We start from the raw sequence: 25,041 nt of genomic DNA on the forward strand, positions 1-25,041 counted from the left end.
TGAAGCAGAACAGGACAAACAATGAGCTTACAATGGAATGACACCGGAATGACACATGTACAGTTCATGCAAGTTCATGTTTAGTATCATCTGTTTTGTCTTTACTGAACCATTTTAAAAGAAAAAAACTAACTCTCTGGTTTCAAACATGATGCTCACAATGTTTTATTTGGTTACTAGCCTTGATAATCCTAACAGAAAGGCACAATTAATTTTAGGATGGCAGCAGTTTGGTACTGCAAACAACAGGGAGGAGTTTTGACCAAGTTTTTATAGTCTACATTCAAAACAGCTGCCTAAATGCTCTATTCTGGCCGTTCAACTAGGTTCGACCTGAGAGCAAACTGCAAAGTACTAAAAGATGTCTCCAAAGCTCATAAAATGTTATCACTCAACCTACTGAAGGGTCTTCTTGCTATTGTTGATGTGAGTGTACAAACAGAAATAAACTGCACAACTTTAACTTTCAAAAAGAAGGCTTGCAAAAAGAAGACCTTTACTCTCTAAGATAAAGATGAAGCGCAGGTTAAAGTTTGTCCAAAGAAACATAGATAAAGAGCAGAAATTCTGGAATGACTTTCCATAGCCAAATGAGTCCATTTTTGAGTTACTCAGACAATAAAACAGAGATCACATTCAGCTTAAACCAAATATAACATTCTTTATAAAGAACATCTCACCATAGCACAGATCTAGTGTTGTCAGGGTTTTGGGAGTACCATCAGTTTTACTATATATCAGAAGTAAATTCACCAATTCATGAAGGATAGGAAGTAAATCGAAAAACTGAAAGCACTGGGTTGAGGCACAACCAAGATCTTGAACTCATTGAAATTATTTTGTTTATTGAATAAATATAAAAATGTTAAGTAAAATGCCATTATTTATTTTTCAGAGATAAACAAAATTGCCTGGACGTCGATATGTGAAAAACTTATAACAAAGAACTGAATATGGAATGTGGTTTCGTCATATTTTTTGACTACAAAGGCTAAAATCCACATGTAATACTACACACTCTAAATGATTTGCTCTCACATTACTTTTGTAAGTGCATACCTATGCCACTGCAACAGTAGTGTGGACACTAATGAGTATTGAATTAACAATATTTACTTATTCACATGTTACACTATGCAAATGACCAATGTGCTCACAATACAGTTACACTTACAATAAAACATTTAAACAGAGAGCACATAAAAGGAAATGTTATTTAATATTATTTATTTATTTTTAGAAAGTTATTCTCAGTTAGTCCATTAATTTGCTTACTCACGCTTGGTTTGGCTTAGGCTACTCAAATAAAAGCTTGATACAAGCACAATATTGTGGCAGTAGCACAAAAATGTATTCTGCGCCGCTGCAGCGGTTTTTACGGTAACCGAAGGAATGTGTCACACTGATGTCAACTTGTTATTTACTTTCCAAATCTGAATGACTGAGCAAGGCGAAAGGAGAATTAATCAACCGCTGGTTGACCAGGCAGGCGAAAAATACCCGGGGACTGGGGGAGGGGAGCTCGCTGAAAGCAGGCCCAGATAGGCAACATGCAGAACTGTATTCTGCCTAAACTAAAATATATAATAATGATAAGCTGAAGAAATATTTTGATCAAAAAGCTTAATTTTATTTTAAACAGATGTCTTTATAGCTCAAATGTAATCTGTTTTCACATAACAGGGGCATAGTTTTAAATGTACTTGCTGTAAGGTGAGGTGAGGCTTTAAACTATGTTTTTACTTTAGGCATGTTAACAGAGATTAATTGATTTTATACCCTTAAAGGTGCTTTGAGTATTCAGGTTTAAGGTCAGGCAGCCCTCCTCCTCCCCCTTCCGCGGTGTCTACGTCTCCCCTGCTCGCTGCTTGCTGTCTCTGCGCTCCTGTTTCTCAGTGAACGGTGAAACTCCAGCGGAGCAGCCAGCCTGCAGCCACAGCCGCACTGAAACTCGGGCTTGTTCCAACTTTTACCGCCAGACGAAAGAAGCTTCCCGGTTCGCTCCCCTGCCGAACCGGCCGACTGTGACTGACTCTTAAGCGCGCTGAAATATGAGGGCAGGCGAAATGGGAGGAAAGTGTTTGCTCGCTTACTGAAGTTGTTGGAGGTTCTCCTTGTGGAAGAGGAAGAGAGAGGTGGCGGCGGACACCACGAGTTCACTCTCACAGTTAAAGGTGGGTAAAGGCTCAGGATGCGCTGACTGCTCGGCTCTTTCTGCCTGGCTTTTATAAAGACTCTTAGAAATAGATTATACGGCGTTCAAGCAGGAGCTTGCCGGTGTTTCTTAGCTTTTAGTCACCCCAGTCACTCCACACGTGTGTTGTGAAATTCCTGTTTGCGTCTTTTAATTATTATTGCTTATCCAAAACAAGCCAAATTCACGGCTCTGCATTTTTTGTGTTTTCATTCTCCATGATATCTTTCTTATTTGCAGTAAGTTTTAAGGATTAAAGGTTGTTTCATAATTTGCGACTAAATAACTACACCCCCAGAAAAGCCCTCCCCCATTTGAATGTACACTCTATTGTTTTATTAAAGACTCTATGTCAGTAGTTATAATATTATATTGGCATCCAGAGTTATGAAGCGCATGTGTGGGGGAGGGGAAGACTTTCAACTGTACAACGGACTGCCACCAGTTTGAAGGGACAGTTTGTGTTATTGTATAACTACAATCTAAAGCTGCAGCTGCCAACCTACTGAAGCGTGATTGACAGGTCTAAATTATATACCTTGGTTACCATCATTCTTGGAAGATGGACAGAAAGCAAACAAAATACACTATTAACATGTCTGACCTGGCATTAGACCGTAAAAGTGTTCATTAAGACATTTAGAACACCCTATGTGTGATGGCTTCAAGTCAGTGACCCAAATTTCAAACATCAAGCTAATTTTACAGTGATTGTTGTTACTTTGTCACGTATGGCCTGGTTACTTGTTGTCAGGTCCAAAAGTTGCGGGTTAAAATCTTCTAGAATTTATTGTCATGCCATTCCTACATCTTGGAGTCCTATTTTGAGATGTGAAAGTGACCAGAGATTTTATAAATGGTGTGAAGTGCATAGTAGTGCCACGTCTCCCCTCCCCCACATGTTGCTATGCACTGCCACTTAGCTGGCTTAATCCCCTCTAGATCATCGTGGCGAATTCACCTCAAATGCTCCCGACCTTAATGGAGCCGATGTGGTGCATGTGTGACGCTAATGCTGGCTAATGCATATTCCGCACGTTAAAAAGATCACACTGAAAAACACTTTGGTAATATTTGTGGTCAACAGGGACGACCATGGGTTGGAAGCATAATGAGTGTCACACGTCACTGTAGTCACTTTAATTCTAAAGGTGCTTTGGTACGAGCTGCGTGTTTGTAAAGCTCAAGCCTGCAGACTTTGCTACCAGAGCTGATAGCCTGAATAATAAACCCGCTTACATCAGCTTTTTAGACTTGTGCTGCTCTAGTCTATACAGAGCAGACCCCAAGTAGATAGATATAATATTCTGTGACATAGGGTTATAAAAACTTGTACTGAATTTAGCAAGTGTTTAGTGCGGTTTGGCTTGTGCCCGTGTATCAAGGTTAAAATATTACCATAATGCTATGTGTAATAATTGTATAGTCAATTCTTGTTTTACATTTCCTTGTCTGAGTTCAGTTAAGTTGTTTTCGTAACTAAAGGTCTTGAGAATTTCACTTAAGGCGTTTCATTAGAATTCCTTTATTGGGAGAGCACGGGTTGGAATAATACTTCTTTTATATTAAGTTTTCTTTTCTCCCTCTAATTCCTCTTTTATGGCTGTTGGTTGTTACAGGAAAAGGACTCACATTGTCTCTAATTTATATGACAAATGTTCAGCCATGTGTAGTTCTAGAGGGAATTTTGCCACCTAACATAAGAATCCCTAATTTAATGAATTCCACCCTCTTTAATAACGTTGCCAGTAGCATGTTTTTCCTCTTTATTTATCATGTTTGAAGTGTTATTGATGCCCCAGACACAAGGTTGACAATTAACACTTAAAGAAGCTGCATGCTTCACCACTTTGTTGTTTTTAGTAGCTGTGAGTGAAGGTTTCACACTTCTTTAAGAAAGCAGGGTTTATTTTAGATATGCATGTTATAATTTACAAATTCACCATGTTGTAAGCAATATTTATGTGTTCCTGTTATTTTATTTTTCACCATAATTTCTCATAACATTAAATATGAGAAAAGTTAACTGTTTAGCAATGGTAACCTGAATGAAATAACAACTTAAACTGCTGAATTGGTTACATTCAAGAGATTGCATGTAGATCTGGTCCTGTTTAAACTTGACTTTTGGTGACGTGAACAGAGATCTCAGTTGTCCCCCATCTTCTTTTATTTTATTGTAAAGTTGGTTAGAGTGAAATGCTTTATGGCGTTATAATGTGTGACATAACTACTTTCTTAAATGCAGGTTGAAATTGTCTGGGAATACCCAAAAACAATAGCGCAGTGTACACCCATGTCAACGTCAGCTTTTTCATACTTATTGCTTAATTGTGTACAACGCCTGCTTCAATGGAAGCAGATGAAATTTGTGGTTGAGATGACTGAGATGTCTGTCTAGGTGTCAGGTTTCAGTTGCTGCAAGACGGAGTGGGAGATGATGAATGCTTTTGCTACTCCTGAGTCATTTGACCCAGGTGTTATGTCGATAGTACCTTCATGTGTTAAAGTCAAATGGCCTTCAATAGGTCTGCTAGTAGGCCTTTAATCGAGTGTCAAAGAAGCTGTAGTAAGCGAGGTATTGCAGATAGTTTGAAAGTATCTTCTGGTTTATTGTTAAAGTAGCTAGTCTTCTGATCGTCTTGTTCAATGACAGTAATGCCATAAGGACACTGTTTTGATTTGAGTGAAATAAAGAACCAAAAACCTACTTTGCCTTGTCCTCCTTGTCGTGCCTTAAATCTATTTTGAAAAGCAAGATTCAAATCTGTTGAGTGTGAGGCAACAGAGCTGAGCCTCTGGGGTGGGTTGAGTTTAAAGCAGAAAGGCATCCTCTGCTAAAAAGTAGGGCAAGGAAGTCCCCGAGAAGAGCTTTGTCAGTCTTGTGGTGCAACACTTCTCTGTTTCGAGCTATCCAAATATTTCTGTAGCAGTATTTATTTATGATAGGCTGTGGGGGAAGGTAAGCCATTTTCTACCCCTAGAGAGACATGCAATGTTCACGGGCTACCAGCCAACTGGTTCACCAGTGGTTACTCTGAAATTATACCTAAAGCAATACGGCTGTATATATGTATTTGGTTAGATTTGAGATTTCTTTTGGCAATTTATTATTGTGTTAAGTTTTGTGTGCATCTTTGTAGGCATTTGATTTGAAATGGGTCCACATGTATGCTGTTAAAGCATTTTAATATTCAGCTATTTAAGAGTTAAACATGTCTGGCTCATTTGTGCCTTGCACTTTTTCCTCATATGTTTTATGTATTTAACATCTATCAAGACTGCAGGCATCTAAGCTGATGTGCCAAGTGTTTAAAAATAGATTTTCAGAAACGAAAAGGAGTGCACTGTAACTGATAATGCTTGTGGTAACTGTTCAGGAAAGAACATGCATGCCAGATTGAGAAACCTATTTAGTTATTGTTCATGTTGCGTTTTCAATGCTTTTTCATCTTTATACACACCGGTATAGATTCTGTCAATTTGGTTCACCTTGTATTGCTCTTAAGACGGATTAAACATATATACGGCTACAAACTGTACTGGCAATGGTAGGGTCACAAGTGGACATTACTGTGCTTCATATCTTTATTAAAACACTTATTGGATTTTTTTTTTACAGTTTTAAATAATAATAAAAAAAAAAATTAAATAACTTTCTTCTAATTATTTTCAAACCTCCAGATAACATCAGTGTTTAAACTTCTCTGTATACATTTCTGTTGCACCAACATTGACTTTGCCTTACAGGATTCTAAATTGCAGGTTTTCTTGAATTCACTTGACTCTTTATGAAACTTAGAAAGTGAGGATTTATATTCATAGTCCAATGAAGAATGTAGAGATGCAGGAACTGAGATGTTTGGACTGAGCAGACTGATGTGAATGGAGCAAAACATGTGTTGAAACTCGTTCTTATCTTGCTGAGCACTGTGAGATTACCATAAGATGAACAAGCTGGATGACTTCAGTGAGAAATTGACAGGACCGTCTTAATGGCAATGCTTCAAAGCGATGAGGCTAAAAGTGAATGCTTTGCTATCGGTGTGGACATGTTTCTGATGGTACAAACAAGACTGAAATAAATCTGAGAGAAAATGATGGGGTGATTTTCTTTTAATTTTGTTTAATAACAACCATTTGGAGGTGTTTTGACTTAGGTTGTTATAGTCATTTTAAAGAGGAGAAACATTTAAATGACATTCCAATAAAACAACACTGCAGCACATTCTTGCTTGAAGGCGGCTTGTTAGCACTAGAACTACCCAGTTTTTTCTTATGAATTGTTGCTATGTTAAAACTAAACAAGGTTGCTGTAACCTTATAGACTGCAGAGCATTGCTTGAGTAGATGTCACTTGTGGCATCTACTCAAGCATTAATACTGCAGCATTTGAAAAATTTGGCATGTAGTCTGAGAGCTGATCTTACTGAGAATGAGTTTTATTTCAGCGTTTCCATTTTACAACCCTGTTCTTGAAAGACACACAAGGCTGTTGACAATGAACGCAAATTGTTATCTGGTCTTGCCTCGTGTTGGAGTCTGTTCTCACCACCCTTAAGAGTGCCTATTTGAAACAAATATAAACATGCCTCGTGGGGTGTGGTTGGCTCTGAGGTCATCAGGTGACATTGGTAGAAATTAGTCACTGGTTGTGCTGCAACTGGTTTCCATTCATCTTTATTTTCTGTGTCAATTTGCAGACAAATTCTTTTACAGGTGCAAGTAGGAAATTATTTGGTTAGAAACTTGCCAATACTGATCTGCTTTTCACCAAAGAGTATATTTATTATTGCCTTTTTGCCACAAGAGGTCATTAATTATTTGTTTTGGAAGTGGAGGCAATGTCACAACACTGCTATATAGCAGTCACTGTAAAACAGTTTTATTAATATTTTAGAACAGACAAAGTGATCATGGAGACATTTTAAATGGTCTTTAGCATCTCTTAAGGGATTAATGTGGTTAGCATTTTCAGAACTGCTTAGATTTTATACAGTACAGTTTATAGCAGTATGTTTATTTTTTACTTACATTTTTAATCCTATACTCAGACATTTCCAAAAAGCTGACATTTCCACATCCAGTTAGTCAAAGTTTATTAGAGCTACGTTATGAAACGGTGCTTTTTTTGTTTTTATTTTTTGAACTTCATTCAGCCTCCAGATATCTGTAGAAGTCTTGCTCTCTCTTGCCCTTTTGCAACCTTTGTAATTTGGTGAGATGTTGCAAAATCCTGGAAAATACAGTTTTCTTTAGGTATGTTTTTACATCTCTGTGCTTCCTCTGACTTAATCTTATACCTCACTGATTGTGAAAGTAACTAATTTAGAGTTTTCTTTAAAAGCGTCTAAATAATGTCGTTGTCAGCATGACCCAGTAGCTCTTGGCAAATGATTGTAAAACGACTGGATTTTAAAGTTTGTTAGTCTCAGATACCAATTTTCTGATTAGGGGAACTTTTTGGACTGATAATTCAATTATGTTAACCCTTTTATTATTTTATCATTTAAATATAATTATTGGCATTAAAAGTGAAATCTGGTACAGGTTCATTGGTTAATAGTGTTAAATTTCACTGAAAAGGAGACTATTAAAAAAGATTTCAAAATTATCCCAACTCATGCATATGTCCCTAACATTTAAATAACACATTCTTGGTTAGTTTTAATGCATTTAATACACTTGGAGATAAATATAACTTCAGTATTTTAGTGATTGACCATATGTGTTAGTAGAACACCAATTATTTTAGGGACGTTTGAATCCATCTCCTTTGTGATGAAATATTGCAATCTACCACAGGTAAACATGGTGCCATCAATAATAAAAGGCTCAGATGGTTCAGTTTTTTATTATGAAATAATGCACACTACTGCGTGTTTGCTTTTATTCTATGCTTATTTGATATGGACTGGGAAGAGGTGAAACTGTGCCCTGTACAAAATATTTATAAGCGATGGGATGAGCTGTTGGTTTGAAACGTGGCTGAAATACGAACCCAGAGCAAGTTTTTCTTTATACTCTGTTTAGATGATGAGTAAATGAGAAGCTTGTGGCTACACCTTAATTGTCTAATTCCCACACATTAATAAACTATGGCCAGACTATTACTTGTATCTCGCATCCCTAATATATCTTAGTCCTATTCACACTGTGTAGATTATTAGCTCATTGAACCGCTTCATGTCTGAAATAGCTCATTCACTTTTTTTTTTTTATCATTCAGCATGACTGTAGCAACTTCGTGTAATTTTACCCTTTGAAGCAAGAAGTAAGATGTCAAACCTTCAAACATAAGTTAAATGTAACTTTTAGTCTTAATCTGCTCATTTGTTATCTGGATTGTGTCTTTTATTTTACTTATAGATTGCTGCTCTGAACACTACGTGCTAGAAAAAAAAAACGTTGATTATGGAAGTGGAAGTGAAAGTATTATGGTTACAGCTGCACCGGTTTTCTGTTTTCCTGAGTTGTTGGGTGTAGAAATACGAACAACTCACTTACTACACTGGAGAGCAATGCGTGAATGTAATCCAGGTGTTTTCAAGGTAGGCTTTGAAAGAGATTACCAAGGCAACTGTATTGGTTGACAATGAAGACACTTTTTTATTGACATGGGCTGTATTGGCCCAAAGCGGACTTCAAAATACAGTAATTGTTACATAGTATGCACACAGACACCCTTCTTTTAAGTGTAAAATAAAATTTAAAAAATCAATTTGTCTGTTTATAGCACATATGTCCACTGCGTATATTGCTTGTGGTATTTGTGCCACTCTGTGTAAATGCTGGCTGGAGACACGGCTATAGTGACTCAGAAACAGGATTGGTGTTTCGTCGCACTTGTCTGCCTTGTTTGTTTGACCCTGATGTCAGATGGAGGGAAAGCGCCAGGAGATGAGTGTGGGGTATTTAAGGTGGCATGAGCAGCTGTTGATGGAAAAGCAAGATTTTCTGCTCACCATAGCAACCGTTGTATTGCCCACACTGGTCTGACTGTGTGTACAGCTTATTTGTACAATTCTCATCTCATTATGAAAGGAAAAAAAAGAGCCTTGCTGAAAAACATTGTATTTTTTTTTATTCTTGCTGAATAAATGTAGAAATATACTTTTGATTCTCCAAAAAATATACATTTGGTCTTTTAGTATTCCACCTCCTACCTAAAGCTATCATTATTAGTTAATAGTTGCTAATATTAATAATACTGCTTATTATGAGAGCAAGCACAAGGTTTTAGATTAAATGTCACATCTGTGTAATAGTTCAAGCTAAGCCTGAAGCGATGACTGACACACAGAGCGGCTTGACAGTGTTTTCTCTTTACAAGAGCATCAAGAACGGCTGGTATATACCAGCCGCCCTTGACCTAAAAACCAGCCAAGTCATTTGGAGAAACCAGATAGAGACACAATGCCTGACAAAGTGTTGCCCCACAATAACCTGCTTGATCATTAAGCTTCTACATTTAGCTTTTTCATCAGTCAGATTAATTCCCCTTTGCCCGCAGTAGCTTTAATCTTACGCTAGTATCCTATTATTTAAGGAGGTGTAATAAATATTTCAAAAAGACAAAATGGTTCACTGCTTTGTACCCTCTATGCTGTCTCATGCAGTTTTTTTTTGTGGTGTTTGTTTTTAAGGTCATCTGATGTTGAGACCTGAAACACAAGGTTTTTCACTTTGATATAGGCAAGTTGCTTTACACACAGATAGAAAGAGCCCTCCAAGAACTGCAGTTTAAATAATACATGAAACCCGAGCCACCTAGAGTTAATGAATTTGTAGTGAGTTAGATGGATTGATTGTCCCCATCTCTGCGGTTCATCTTTGCCAGTAACTTTCCTTTAATGTAGAGTCTTGCAGAAATATTAGGTTTTTCACATTTTGTTTATCATGTCATGATAACAAACTTTTATTTTATTTATTAGAAATTTCCAATTTATTAGAAATTGTTGCATTATTTTACATTGCGGAGTTTCTGTGAACATTAGTTTGAGTTGATCTATCACATAAAAACCCAGTAACATTTTTTTGAAATTTGTATTTGTGGTGTGACAAAATAATAGAGTTAAAAAGGGAAAATATGTGGGGTGTATTGTCTGTAGTCAGAATAATATAAACTATGGGTTGATATCTTTATTTTGATAATGACACCCAGATGAAATATTTGTAATGTTTGCACAGTATCTGACAGCTGCTGTACTTCAGTTTCTACCTTAGCAACAATAGTCTGGAGGGAGTTGGTACTTTTATTTGAGGTCAGTGCGTTCAGCATGAGAACATGAGATGCTTGACGTTTGAAACATGTCATCTTCCCCTCTGAGATAAATATGCACTTCTTGGCATCTACTTTTATTGTATAATCTTACTAAATTGACATAAAACTGTGCAAGGATAGTTGTAAGTTAACTTGAAAAAAGCCTGTCTGATCCATTAGTCTCTTATATGTCTGCTCATGCTGGGATTGTTGTGATTCATTCATTTTATATTAAAGGTGCATGTAGGGTTGCAGTGCAGGAAGTCAGAAAACGGAAGCAGCTTTCTTGTGTAAAGGGTATTTCTGGCAAGGCAGAAATATCAGAGGTGTGACGTCTCAGTGTCATGTTTGCACACGACCTATCAACCGGCTGTTTCTCTGAAGACACAGTTTGCAGCTAACTAGCAGGAACCTGCGAAACGTCTGTGAGGAAATGTCTGCTCTCTATATTTGTATGCCTGTCTGGAAAAGCAGGGAATTTGCTTTTATCCGTTTCCAGGTCTGGATAAGTATGTGAAATGTCGTTATTGTCCTGACCTTTTACTGTCCGATTAGGTGTTTAGGACTATGACATGAGCCCACTGAAAAATGAATACTAAAATCCAAAAATCCCAGCAGTTTCATTTGTTTTGCGCAGCCTTGTTCTGGTACAAAATGGTGCCACCTACCCTGGGACGTTTTGAAATAACCACGCACCAATTTGAACTTGCCAGTCAAGGGTCTAGTGCCTGCTTTCACAACCAAAAATTGTCATAATCTCTTATTTTTTTATAGAGTGAACAGGCTCAAACAGCAGATGGAATCAAAACCGATCAAATAGATTAATACAAAGATTTTCAGATATTGATAGACTAGGGAATTAGCTTTATGTGACATGCCACGCTGCGTCACAGTGGTCGACCCCATTGACCTGGAGCTCTTTGTACCACAGCACCAAATCATAAAACAACTTGATCATTGTGTTGTTTCATTGTTTCAAGAGCATAAAAATAAAATAACCCCACCGCGTTTGTGCTTACGCGGCGATTTTTAGGAAACGGGACAGGAATTTGTGTGCAAAAAGTACGAGAAAACCGAGAAGGGTTAGGAACTGAGCTTTGTTTGACTGAACGCAGGGCAGCTCCTCAAACCACAAGACCTCTCCACATGCATAGCTTTTCGTTAGCTGTTGATAGAGCCAACAGATCGGGCCTGCAAGGTCCAGTTTTCTGCCATTCACTCGCCAGGTTTTCATTTCAGCGGATTAACTAAACGGGTAATTTCACGTCTGAGTTATTGTACTCTGAGAGGATATCGGTCTGTGGGTGGAGCTTTAGGTTGAAGTGGAAACCTGCATACTATTGTATCTGTGGGGCACAGCTTGTCTCTGCTGGTAAACACTAAGTGTTGCCACCCAAAGGAGCCGTGGGAGAAGTGTTTCCCCTCGCAACTGAAAAGGCTTCCCATCCCCCACCGCTCGCTGACCTACATTGACTGTCACTTACCGCCTCACCGACAAAGACGGAGGACAATACACAAATAGTTGTTGTGATTACCTGTGTGGAAATCATTATTTATCACCTCGACTCCCAATCCCACCTCCCACCCCCCACCCCACACACGCACTACCTCCCACCACTTATTCCCCTCCCCCACACTCACTCACTCACTCACACACACACACACTCACTCACTCACTCACTCACTCACTCACTCGTTCTGTCTCTTACACACACTTCCCTCCCTCCCCCTCAAGACTGCAGCCCAACCAGAGGCTTCAAAGGCGGGTTTTACTCAGCAGAGCAGTTCAAGAGAAAATGGCTGCTGTTTCCAGGTCTTGTTTGCACATCTGTCAGGAGGTGACCGTTCAGGAGAAAATGGGGTCTGTGGTATGCAGTTTTTTTTTTTATAACATCATTGTACTCAAAACTGCATGCGTAGGAGACGACGGTTTGGTTGGTTCTCCTTGCTTGTGTGATTTTTGCAGCCAAGTGTATGCAGAAGGAATTTTATTTGGATTCTTGTAAAGTGTAAATGCTTTCCATGATAACCCTGCTTATCGGCTTTTAAATCGTGTTTCGAGAATGTCAGGCTTACGGATTTGAGTTCTGAATCTAAAATTATCTTCGATGTATTAAATATGATTAGAAAAGCTGATGCTGTTCTCCTTTGTTTTGTTTACATTCTCTGAAATTCTTAAACCCAAATGCATGTTTAGATTACTTTATGCTCTGATCACCTAATTGGATGATTTTTTTTTAACATATTTTAATTTCTTTAGTCTACTCGATGTTGTAGTTTTCATGTACAGTTATACAAGTCTTCCTCTAAATGTCACACATAAGTACTTGATCTTAATTTACATGGTTTTTGTTATCCTCAGCCATCCCCTCTTGAGAATTGTTAATGGTAAATAACACAAAATGAATTTGTCATAAAACAACATTTTCTTAAAGTACAATGACTAGATGTTAAAAACTTAATTCATTTTATCACAGCTGGTATAATATGTCCCCTTAGTAAGTACTAATCCACACCGGGTTGGTTAAAAAGTTCACATAAGACATTCTTTTTTGAAAAAGAAAGATACGAAAAGACCAAAGTGACAAATGCCGAAGAGGTGGAATGACCTGCACCTGTTGCAATGCCCCTACACCTAACCTGCAAAGGTAGTTTAGAGCGTGACCAGTTTTACCCAAGTCATGCTGTGACCTTCAGGTCAAACTTGCTTTCCTCTTAAACTGCCTTCAGTTTGCAGGTTTAGTCCGTACCACTGCCAAGATTGCCGTGGAAATGCTTCTTTCTCTATTAAACACTGAATCTTCTTACATGGTGAGAGTAAAAGTCTTCCTAGGTCGCAATTGTGGTTTAAGGCCAAATAATATAATTCAAACTACTCTGCTATTGTCGAGTTTAGTTGTAAAAAAAAAAGGGAACCATGTAAGCTGAAGCACAGTCTCAGTCCCCATTAGCTGCATATTTTGGCCACAAATGGATTATGCTCTGACAAGATAACTGTTGCATGATTTTAACAATTGTTTTGCCTTTCAATCATACCAGATATTTCCTTTCTTTTTTTGTGTGAGTTAAAACATATAGTTACAGCCAAAGGCAACTGAAACCTCTCGGAAGATGAGCTTTGTAACCTAAGGAATCTCCAAGGTGTTGACATTAGTCTGGATTATGGAGGATGTGTTGAAATCTTTTCTCGTAAGAATTGCTGAATCTAATTATTTGGCTAGTTTAATATTATTGACTGGACAAGATCCCAGAACTACTTTGTGACTACCTCCCTTGATTGCTCAGAGATGCAACAGCGGTGGGTTAACTTTGACCTCCCCCCAGTCAGTATCGGTCATTGCGTAACATGCACAGATGTGTGCAGAACACGTCTAATTCCTGCCTTGAAAATGTTCTCCTGAAGTGGCTTCAAGTCTGAAAGCTGTTAGGCCTGGACAATGGTTATTTGTTATTTCCATTTGTATGTTTTGAACATTTGGCCAATTAAGATGTGTACTGAAAACCTAATGCAGTAAGATTTAGGAAATGATACACTAAGCATGACTAGGGCTAATTTGTTGAAAGTTGGCTTGGGCTGTGAGGCGCAAAAACAGCTGTGTATTAGAATAGAATAGAAATGTCATTTTTGTCCCACAAAAATTGCACTTGTGTTAACTTCTAATGCAAGATGCCAAAGACATATTAAAAACATCTGCCATATTAACAAATGGTTTTGATGTTGCCTGTGTTAACTGAAATAGATCACAACAGAGGTTTTATTGTTGCTCTGCTTTTATTAAATTTATTGAACAGGAGTTTGAATCATCTAATGTCGGTACCAGATGACAAAAACTTAATAGGAAAAAGATCAGACAGCTGGCAAAATACTGATTGATTCATCTCTTGTTTTTTCTCTAGACAACAATTTAAGCATGAAAAATGTAAACCTGAGAAAACATAGCTCTCAAACACATTATACGGTTGCAGTGACCTTAAAAGAGATCGTTGTCCGCTTTGAGTAAAAAAAAATTTTCGCATCGGAGCAAATCTAACCGCTTATCAGCAGCACCAAACAAAGCAAGGACAGCCCACATCCTAAATTGCTCCTCACATTTTAGACTGCCCCCAATTGGTTGTAACATGGGATTACATTTTGTTTGCAGCTGTGACCACTGAGCACACACACAAATATTTTACAGGGCCATTCTTTTTGTCCAGTGTTCCTGCAGAGAAGGGGCGGCCATTGTAAAGTAATTGCCATAAAAGTGCAATAAACCTCCTAATGAGCCCTATATTCCCAGCAGGCATTCTCATCATTGACCCATTAGGTGTTTTGTCAGTTCTGGCTATTGTCTTTCCATTCTGAGGGGGCCTTTATGTTAAGCAATATTAATACTATCATGAATATAGGGGTTTTATTTAGTCTTATGAAGTCTTGTGACATCATATGTCACTGCATAGAAGTAATTCTCATTACTGACTAAAAACAGGAGTCAATTTATTATTTTGTCCTAGATTTTAATCGCTTGGTGTTTAAAAATGTGTTGTTTGGAATTTATTTAAGGTCCATAATGTATAGTTTTGTTACTCTGTAATCTATGCCGGTTCTGTGCCTGTCTTAGTTGACTGAATGCAGTGAAGCTGCTTGATATTTTGAAGTTGTATGGCTTTGGATTTCTTTACCTGCTGTGTCTCGCACAATTCATATTGCTATAGCAACCCAAGCTTATGAGGATTATGTCTAATTCAGGCCATTCAGGTTGTCTGCCATATGCCCAATGCTCTTGATATTTAGACTGAAATGTTAATCCTTATTAACTTTATAACGACACCTCTTGTCAGTAGCAACTTTGCAAAAGTAATTCTTAATTCTTTCCCATGCTTTGTTGTCATAACAAGTTTCACTGCCATTAAAATAGCAAATTTGGCCACTTTAAGATCATTTGAAGAAACAAACAGGAAAGGAATATAATCTTGCCTCAAACATATTTTAAAAAGGGTAACAACAGTTTCGTGAGTCTTAAACTATTGGAAGGATTTTTGCTCAGTGTAGCGTTAGCATGTGCCAGTAAGTTTTTATTGGCATGGTAACCTTCAATAAAAATATAATAGTACCATAGTATTTGCATAGAAAATAAAAAAGATGTAATGTGAAAAGCTTACTTTTATCAAACCTGTTACTTCTACTTCTGTTAAGATAACATCATACATTATTACAGTTATAGTAATGTAGTTTATACTAATATACATTTTATGTTGAAACAGGAAAACAACAGCATCTGATTCAGGTTTGATTATGAAAGCATGCTAGATTTAGAACAATAAAATATTGCATACAGTCCAGAGTTATTTAATAATAATTAAATAATCTTTAGAGTTGGTACCGGTAGGGTGCCGTCAAGCAAACTCTGTTTTGTCAATTTTTTTTGTGCCCTCAACAGCTGATATTAGTCCAGTTGTGGAGTTGCCACAAAACATTTGAATTGTCTCCCTCTCTCTCTTTTCTATATTGCATACCCAAAAATACGTGCTGAAAAACAATCAAGACTTGGTGCAAACCTTTAAAATGCTTTTGTATTCATATCGCAAAGGATCGTTTAAAACTCAAGTGTCATGAACTTGCACTTTTTTTCTGTTGATGCAATATTTAGCGAGTTGGGCAGTCGTAACGGCAGCCGATGCTCACACCAGACACAAATAACACCACCAAAAATACCAAAAGTCAGAGTGATGGCAGCATAGATGAGAACAAGGGGAAAGTATACACATGTTGCACCTGATATTGTCATGRCAGTGGTTGTGCAATGGGTGGTGTCATCATGCATTCATCTGATAGTGATTATTTGCTGCTGTCCTGCACTGATGGGACCTGAGCCCCTTCAGGCTGCCTGTTAATTACATCTCCAGCTGTATGTTATGTAGCAGCAGCCGCCGCTTTAGCTTTGATGTGGCCAGCCTTCCCTATTCCCTTGTGTGAGCTAACTAACTAAAGAAGCAGCACTCGCTCTGGTTAGAACAATAACCGATGCCTTTTTTTTTTTAATTTCATTTTAAGTTTTGGAAATTGACTATTGTGGATGTTTCAGTTCTTACGCCGTGCCTTTTGTAAGCTTTTATCTACTGTTATCCTTCACATGGTTTTCATAGCGCAGTCAAGGTTAACTCCATTTGAAAGAACATACCAAGGTGAAAGAGTGAATAATTCATTATGTGCAACATGTTCAGCCCCTCTGGCTAAATGCCCACTGGTAATTGGGACAACACCGTTCCACGTCTATTTAGCTCGATCTCCCCTGTTGCTATGCTACCAGAGGAAACCTTGAGTGGGGCCTGTTTAGTGCTTGGAATGACAGCCATGTGGTTTTCATACCTGACACGAACCCTTTCTATCTCCATACTTCTTCTCTGCATAATAGCGTTGCCATTTGTTCCTAATGCGAGACGCAGGGAAACAGTTTTACACCTGCATGTCTCAACTCATTCTCCTGTCTCAGTTTTTGCTTTGTTCTTGGCAAGCCATTCTCAGCTGGATGTACATTTGGGTGTTTTTTTTCTTCTTCTTTTTGTAATTTTAATGTTTGCAGCAGCTCTCTATCTGTTGGGTGGGAAAAGAAAGGCTTGCCTTTATTATCCTGCTTGTGTTATAAGAGCTTTTTTCCCCCCTGCTGTATTTAACTAGGTCAATTAGAAGCAACTCTGGATTTACAAAGATTGTTAAATTAAAGCAGAAAATCTGCTCCGAGACAAGAACTGGAGCGAACATGTTGCATCACTGAGCACAAGTCAGGACAAGCTGCCCTCTGCAGAATGCGGTTACGTTTTATTTCGTTTTGATAGAGATTAGTTGCTTAATGCCACACAAGATAATATCTGAGCACTTCTGTAACCACCATTTGCCCATTCACATATTAAACTGTGTTTTCTTTCATTATTGTAGGAGTGAGCTCAGCCTTCCAACAAACCTCCCCCCTCTCGCTGGGCTAAGATGAGTATTACCAGTGACGAAGTGAATTTCTTGGTCTACAGATACCTCCAAGAGTCAGGTTTGTCTCATGAAAGTCTTGTTTACACAGTGAACTGTTTCTGCTGAAAACCTATTAATATATCTAATATTTCCATAGCAATAACCTGCAAGGTGTATATTCAGTAAAAAAAAAAAGTGCAGTTGAGACAAAGCACATAATCTGTTTACTGAGCATACTCTAAGAGATATTGGATAAATGATTGAAATCCTTGCTGATGTTTAATTGGTGTTTACAGTGACTGAGACCAAGCAGTTTTGTGCAAATATGTTCACATGCTATCAGTGAAAAAGAAATGTATGAATTCAACACCAGGTCTTTCAGGCCTCTTTTCTTTCCTAAATTACATAACATGTAAGTTCACATTTATGTTCAGTTAACGTGTTTGTCCTTGAGTCTTTGTGCTGTGTGTTTATCTTGTGTTTTTTTTCTTCTTTTTTTCCTTTTTAGGTTTTACCCATTCAGCATTCACCTTTGGCATTGAGAGCCACATAAGTCAGTCGAACATCAATGGAACACTAGTGCCCCCTGCAGCCCTCATCTCCATCCTGCAGAAAGGGCTTCAGTACGTTGAGGCAGAAATCAGCATTAATGAGGTGAGTGCAGGGACCTGGAATGTAACAGAATTGAAATGTTTTGTATATTTATGGTTATTGGAATTCAATAAAGGTCAATATTATCATGGTTTTGTGAACATTTATTGAAAATTGCGTACTAGCAGATTGCTGTTAGGAGCAATAGTGAAAGACTGGTCGTAGTATTTTTTCCATAACTTAAACTTGTCATGTCTTATTTTCTATCAGTTGTATTACAGCTATATTACATACCTGTGACATAGTAAATGTCTCTGTGTAAGGTTACCTTTAAATGCAGATAAAGCGTACGTTTTCAAAATTTGCACTTGCATCAAATAAACAGATTTGCACAAGAAGTGTGAGGAAAATCACATTGTCCATCAGCTACTGTATATTAAGGGCAAAAATGTAACTTCTGCCTGCTGAGCACTAATTATGCACACAGGACAACAGAAAATGTCTATTCTCCTCCAGAGTAAATGAATATAGTATTGAATGTCTTTTTCTTCCTGACAGGATGGTACCGTCTTTGACGGTCGGCCGATCGAGTCCCTGTCGCTTATCGATGCGGTGATGCCCGACGTGGTGCAGACGCGGCAGCAGGCCTTCCGTGACAAGCTCGCCCAGCAACACGCCACCTGCGCCGTCTCTGCTTCGACCTCAGGAAACCAGTCTATTGCACCAAAGAACGGAGAAGCCACCGTTAATGGAGAGGAGAACGGCACTCACACCATGAGTAAGTCGAATCAAAGAATTAGGTGATTGGATGGTTCTGTGTGTATGCCAAACTGTGAAAGCCCATAAAGACTAATCAGGAATAAAAATTGCATCCTCGTGTTATTTAGTCATCTGTTGTTTGTCCTAACAAAAAAGGATAAACATTTTAGCTCGTCATAGATCGCGTTAATGATAAGTAGTTTCTGTTTAGTTCTTTTGTGAGGGAAATCAGACAGTTGGAGATCAGGTGGACAAGTGGAATAAGAAGATAATGTTTGGATCCCCTTGGAAATTAATTTGCAGGTGTTGATAGGAACACAACTGTGTTGTGACTAATGTTACACTTGTGGCCAGAAGAGGCTCCAGTGTCGTTCAGGGCTTTTAATTAGTTGTGTGAAGGATGGGATCATTTTACAACACGTTGCTTAACAGGTTTTACTGTGGAGCTTTTTTTTTTTAATTCACTCAGGTCCAAAATTATACACACAAGCTCAAATGCATGCATACTATTTATACATAATTATATAATCTATATTGATGAGATAATAAAAATTTGAAGTTCCTCGCTTTATGTATTCTTATAACTTTAGCGATGGAACTTTATTTTAACTCAAACCGACCCTTATTTGGTGCTACCTCTTTTTTTCAAACAAATTTAGCACAATTCAGACTTGTTCACATTGTGATGGGTCTCTTTGGAGTTTCTATGCAAATTGAGTTCTATAGTAATATCGATTATAGTATATGTGTGTGTATCTGATCGCATTTTCTGCTCGCCTGGTCTTGCCAGATAACCACAGTGAGCCCATGGAGGTGGACGGGGACGTTGAGATACCAGTCAGTAAGTCCACAGTTCTCCGAGGCCACGAGTCCGAAGTGTTCATCTGTGCCTGGAACCCTGTCAGTGACCTGCTGGCTTCAGGGTAAGCCAGCACATTTCTCCTGACGTGGATCCCGAGCGGAGCTGGGACAGATTAGTCCACAGTGGTGCATGCACCACCTTGTGTTTATAAAATGCCCATCTTACCATTGAACTGTCTGGGTGTGTGTGTGCGTGTGTGTCCTGTTCAGCTCGGGCGACTCCACAGCTCGGATCTGGAACCTGAACGAGAACAACAGCTCCAGCTCCACCCAGTTGGTTCTCCGCCACTGCATCCGAGAAGGCGGCCAGGATGTCCCCAGCAACAAAGACGTCACTTCACTGGACTGGAATGTAGGTTTCAGATCGGCTATCCTCATCGTCTCTCTTGCTTCCCTGCCATATGCTACACAGACGAGTTAACAGTTGTTTTCTGTCTGTCCAACAGAGCGAGGGGACCCTCCTGGCGACTGGCTCGTATGATGGATTTGCCAGGATATGGACAAAGGACGGTGCGTCCTCCATCACTGTCACACATTGTGTTTCTCTGGACTTTAGGTTTATTGGATCATTTTTGTGAACAATCCAGTTTCAGACATTTTAAAGGTACCTTTTATCCTGCAGGAAATCTGGCCAGCACCTTGGGGCAGCACAAAGGGCCCATATTTGCACTCAAATGGAACAAGAAGGGGAACTGTATTCTCAGTGCTGGCGTAGATAAGGTACTTTTAAAAATCCCACAGCAGTTGTTTGAGCTTTTTTAGCAACGGGAGCCTTCCAAAATTTGTGGTTCACTTCTGTTTTACATATATTCTGCTCTACAAATACTTGCACAAAGTTGAGTTTAGATAATAAAACCCGATGCATTTTACGACTGCACACATTTTTAAGTTTATAAACGGACGTGGTTAGTCACTCAAGTCCGAGATCTAGCAATAAATCTGTGTCGAGTTGGACAACAAGTCAATTTTCTGTCTAATTCGAAAGAATTTGTTGCTGTAGATTTCCTTCCCCCCCCCCTAACTTTTAAATTCGATCTTTACTTTTTCAGACGACAATCATTTGGGATGCAAACACAGGAGAAGCCAAGCAGCAGTTTCCTTTTCACTCAGGTCAGTGTGGGCAATTCAAAACATTTAAAGTCTTTCCAACAAAAATAATACAAATCCATCTGATTACAGGAGTAGATTCAAGTATTTTAACTAAAAAAAATGGTATAGCCTCAGTACACTCAGATTTATATACAGAAATGCTATTTTATGTCAACATAACATTTAAAGTCAACAGTCTGACTTGTCCAGCAGACAGGTTTTGACACCCTTCACAAAAAAGTCACAGCTTAAGTAGCTTGCTGTTATCCAAGCACATCACTGGGAAGCTAAGTGGAAGGACAAAGTGAGGCTAATGACAGGGGGCACAAGCAACAAGAATAACCACAGGCTTGGGGGAGATTGACAAGTAAACTCCACTGAAATGTTTGAGGGAGATTCATAAGGCGCGGTTGGAGTCAGTGCTTTATGAGTTAACCAAAGCAAACACTTAAATATTTCAGTCCGAGTGTCATATACCTGAATTTAATTACTGAAAGAAACTTAACTTTTCACTGATTTCACTCGGGTTTTATAGCGATGTGCCTGTGGGCAAGATGCAAACTGTTCCGCACTCTGCCATGGTGTGAGATCACCAACATGCCAACCTCTAACGATTATGCTCGCAAATGCTTCACAGCCCCTGCGCTGGATGTCGACTGGCAGAACAACACCACGTTTGCCTCTTGCAGCACAGACATGTGCATCCACGTGTGTCGCCTCGGCAGCGACCGGCCTCTCAAGACCTTCCAGGGTCACTCGGTGAGCAGCGTTTCCCCGTGTTGCTTTCCTGACCTTATCTCCATCTTTCCTAACGAGCGTTTTGTTTCCCCGCAGAATGAGGTCAACGCCATTAAGTGGGATCCATCAGGTATGCTGCTTGCCTCCTGCTCAGATGACATGACCTTAAAGGTAAATCCAGTTTTCCCATGTTAGTAGCTGCAGGCAACAAACGTGAGAGATAATTTGCATTCATACGTTGTTTGCTGTTGCACACAGATCTGGAGTATGAAGCAGGAGTCCTGCGTCCACGACCTCCAAGCTCACAGTAAAGAAATCTACACAATCAAGTGGAGCCCCACCGGGCCGGGCACAAATAACCCCAACTCCAACATCATGCTTGCCAGGTAACAAAGAACACCTGCACATATGCATATATATTTATATACATATTTTATTTTATTTTTTTGTAGGAGTTCAACATATTGAAGCTGTAGCACAATCTACAGCCTCTCTGCATTGGATTTATAAAATTGTCAGGAAAATTAAACGTCAAAGGCCAAAAATTGAGGTGTTGTCACAAGAAAAATGAAGAAGCTTTAATGCTGCTCTCAGACGTTTATGTTTTATTCTCTCCCCCACACAGTGCATCTTTTGACTCAACAGTGCGACTCTGGGACGTGGAGCGAGGGGCTTGTATACACACCCTGACCAAGCACCAGGAGCCTGTCTACAGCGTGGCCTTCAGCCCTGATGGCAAACACCTCGCCAGCGGCTCCTTCGACAAGTGCGTCCACATTTGGAACACCACGGTAAGTCGGAGTGTGGTAAGACGGCAGCTGAAACTAGCTTTTTTTTTCTCAGACCGGTTTGTTCTTATTCGTGATGCTTCTGTTTCAGACTGGAGCCTTGGTCCACAGCTACAGGGGAACCGGTGGCATTTTTGAGGTGTGCTGGAACAGCACCGGAGATAAAGTTGGAGCCAGCGCATCAGACGGCTCGGTAAGCTTTGGTTTTATTTGAAGGGGGCGTGTCAATAAATTTCAGTGTTATTGGAGCCTTAATTTGTCAGTAGTTCAATTCATAAGTTAAACTGATGCAACATTCATTACACAATGAATTTTGCATCACAAAGTTCATTTTTTAGTGTCAGAAAACGAATACATCGCCTGAGTGCAATACAGAGAAATGTTGTGTTTCTGCCTTTTTATGACCTACACACTTCTTTGTATGCTGCCTAGCACACATTCACCAACACCCTCCACAAGAAGGTTAAAATCTAACAGGTAATTGCAAAAGTGGATTGCTTTATCTAAGCAAGATTAAAGGAACATTAATTGAAAGGAAAAAGGTACAAAAATGTGATTACATTTCATCACTGTGTATAACAAAATATCCTTTTAGGCACCCATCCAGGCTTTGGTTCGCTCTTTGTAAATAAAATATTTCCTCAACGCCGTTTTCATTGTACCCGATTCTTCCCCCTCTTCAGGTTTGTGTTCTCGATCTCCGAAAATAGCCCTCCTACTGGGACGACGAATCCCGGAAACCGCTGAGATTTGCCTTCTTCGGACATCAGCAAACGCACTCTCCTCGCTCAAGAAGGGCTGTAAAGGTGGACTGAAATGAACCCCTCACAGGACCTTAACCAGACGACAGCAGCAGCAGCTCAAACACCAACTAAATTCGTTGCACCTTAATGTTTGTTGATGCGTGTTTTTTTCCGATGAGCCTGAGAGAGGATGGAAACTGGCTTAGGAAGCCCTCAACGTGGATCTGACTCCCTACCGGGTGAATCCATATATTAAAAGGTTTCTAACGAGGACGTGCTGGGGTCCCTGCAGGCTGGGTGGAAACACAAAGATGAGTCAAGTTTTCTACAAAAAGAAGGGAAAATGAGAGACAGGTGTTTGGGCTGGGAGAAGCAACAAAATGCGAAGGGAAGGCGTTGGGCTAACAATTCCTTTTAGGAAATATAACTCTATGTCCAGATAATCGAGCAGGCAAGAAGGATGACAGTTACCGATTATCATCACTGCAATGCTGCCACTGTCAGGTGATGGGGATGCATAACTTCTCCTCTCGGAGGAGGAAGTTTYCACAGCACCCGTTGCTTGTTTGACATTATCCACAAGACGGACGTTTGAGAGTCAGATTGAATGTGCAGTTACGAGGTAGATCCTAGTTCGTTTTTAACAGCAGGTCAACAAGAGGAAAACTTGCCAAGTAATCATCCTGACGCCCTAAAACGGCCTGTTCTCTTGAAATGAATAGATTTGCATTTTGTTTAAAAAAGAAGAAAAAAAAAAGATGTGAAAATTGTGGTTTACAAAGAGAATCTTTCTCCCTTTTTGGATGTAAATTTCAAGAATGTAAAGATGTGTAAATCAGATGAAAACACAGACTTATATACTGTGTATATATGTTTATATACAGTACACTTTATCGTTCTCTACAGGGGCTCTTCTTTATCGGCGAGAGCCGTCGCATCTTCGCTCTCAGTTTGTGACAACAAAGTGCATGTCGGCCTCTTTTATTACGGTCTTTCTCAACACGGTCAGCTATATATAACGACTTCCTTTTTTAATGAGGTGGAAATTGATATGGTGAGATATATGAATTATCCTAATCTGTCTTTTGCTGGTTGCCTTCAGAGGTTTTAGCTTGTCCGAAATAAGGGAGGGAACAGTCACCAGTCTCCTTTGCTGATTCAGCTTATTTGACACCTTACTGCCAATAAATCCAACTAGTTAGAGAATCAACCTGACCTAAATGAGTTATGACGGCTTGATTGGCATCATCACAGTTCCTCAGTGGCACTTTAAAGCGAATTTAGCAACTGACTATTTGGACAACATTTCCACCAGATATAGTAGAGTACATGGGGTTGGGAGTCCTGCTGGAAACAAAAGAGCCTTTTTATTATCGTTATTTTACACCTGGTTAAGTTTGGTCATTTGAAATTCCTGTGACGTGGATGGCGATTCGATACCGCAGAATATTCCTCTTCTTTTTGCCTTCTTGTTATTGATCTTTCACATTGTTAGCATTTTCTGCTACATCGACATGAAGTGCACTTTTTGTGATGGTGGATTCGGCAACTGCTTGGCTTTGGTTGAAAGTGCTCCGGTGTTTATTTTCTTTTTTCATTTTAATGTCTTTAATGACTGGATTGTACAAGGTGTTGCAAAGCTTTTTTCTTTTTTTTGTTTTGTTTCTGAGAGCCATTATTGTCTGTGTCAGACTGAGAAAGGGGCTGTGTCTGTGGGGGGGGGGAGTGATCATTATTGGCATGCCAAGAAGCCCCAAAACATTGGGGTGACAGCTATTTTCTCTCTCTTGTACCTCGATCAAGGGTGCTGCTGTCACCTGTTTCCAAGACAAAACTTTGAAGTCATTCATTGTTTCAAATAAATTACTATATTTTGATATTTGACAACATGCCTGTGTCTTTTTGTCTTCTAACTTATGAAGGTTGTAGTGCACACAAACACATTTTTGACACTTCACCTACGAGAACTGCTCCCCTCCCAGGCCCCCTCAAGTTTCTTCAAATAGTTTCTGTCAGACCACTTGTGTAGTTTGTCCCCAGTTTCAAATTATTATACATATATTTATTTTCAT

At 39.2% G+C, this 25,041-nt stretch overlaps 1 protein-coding gene across 2 annotated transcripts; it reads left to right on the forward strand.

Moving 5' to 3' along the window:
• Positions 1 to 1,519: 1,519 nt before the first annotated feature.
• tbl1x (transducin beta like 1 X-linked) lies at positions 1,520 to 24,848 on the forward strand. Of its 2 annotated transcripts, none has more exons than XM_008400732.1 (15): positions 1,520 to 2,174; positions 17,374 to 17,479; positions 17,909 to 18,054; positions 18,550 to 18,769; positions 19,541 to 19,673; positions 19,822 to 19,963; positions 20,058 to 20,121; positions 20,234 to 20,331; positions 20,661 to 20,721; positions 21,338 to 21,459; positions 21,535 to 21,609; positions 21,697 to 21,824; positions 22,064 to 22,229; positions 22,318 to 22,419; positions 22,910 to 24,848. In XM_008400732.1, the coding sequence occupies exons 2-15, from the start codon at positions 17,422 to 17,424 to the stop codon at positions 22,934 to 22,936; spliced, it is 1,542 nt and encodes a 513-aa protein (XP_008398954.1). In that variant the 5' UTR covers positions 1,520 to 2,174; positions 17,374 to 17,421; the 3' UTR covers positions 22,937 to 24,848. The 2 variants fall into 2 exon arrangements, with proteins under 2 accessions (XP_008398954.1, XP_017158379.1); XM_017302890.1 differs by lacking the exon at positions 1,520 to 2,174 and adding an exon at positions 12,217 to 12,325.
• Positions 24,849 to 25,041: the final 193 nt, after the last annotated feature.

This window comes from Poecilia reticulata, linkage group LG2 (genome assembly GCF_000633615.1).
Source record: "Poecilia reticulata strain Guanapo linkage group LG2, Guppy_female_1.0+MT, whole genome shotgun sequence".
Classification (NCBI taxonomy): Eukaryota; Metazoa; Chordata; class Actinopteri; order Cyprinodontiformes; family Poeciliidae; genus Poecilia; species Poecilia reticulata.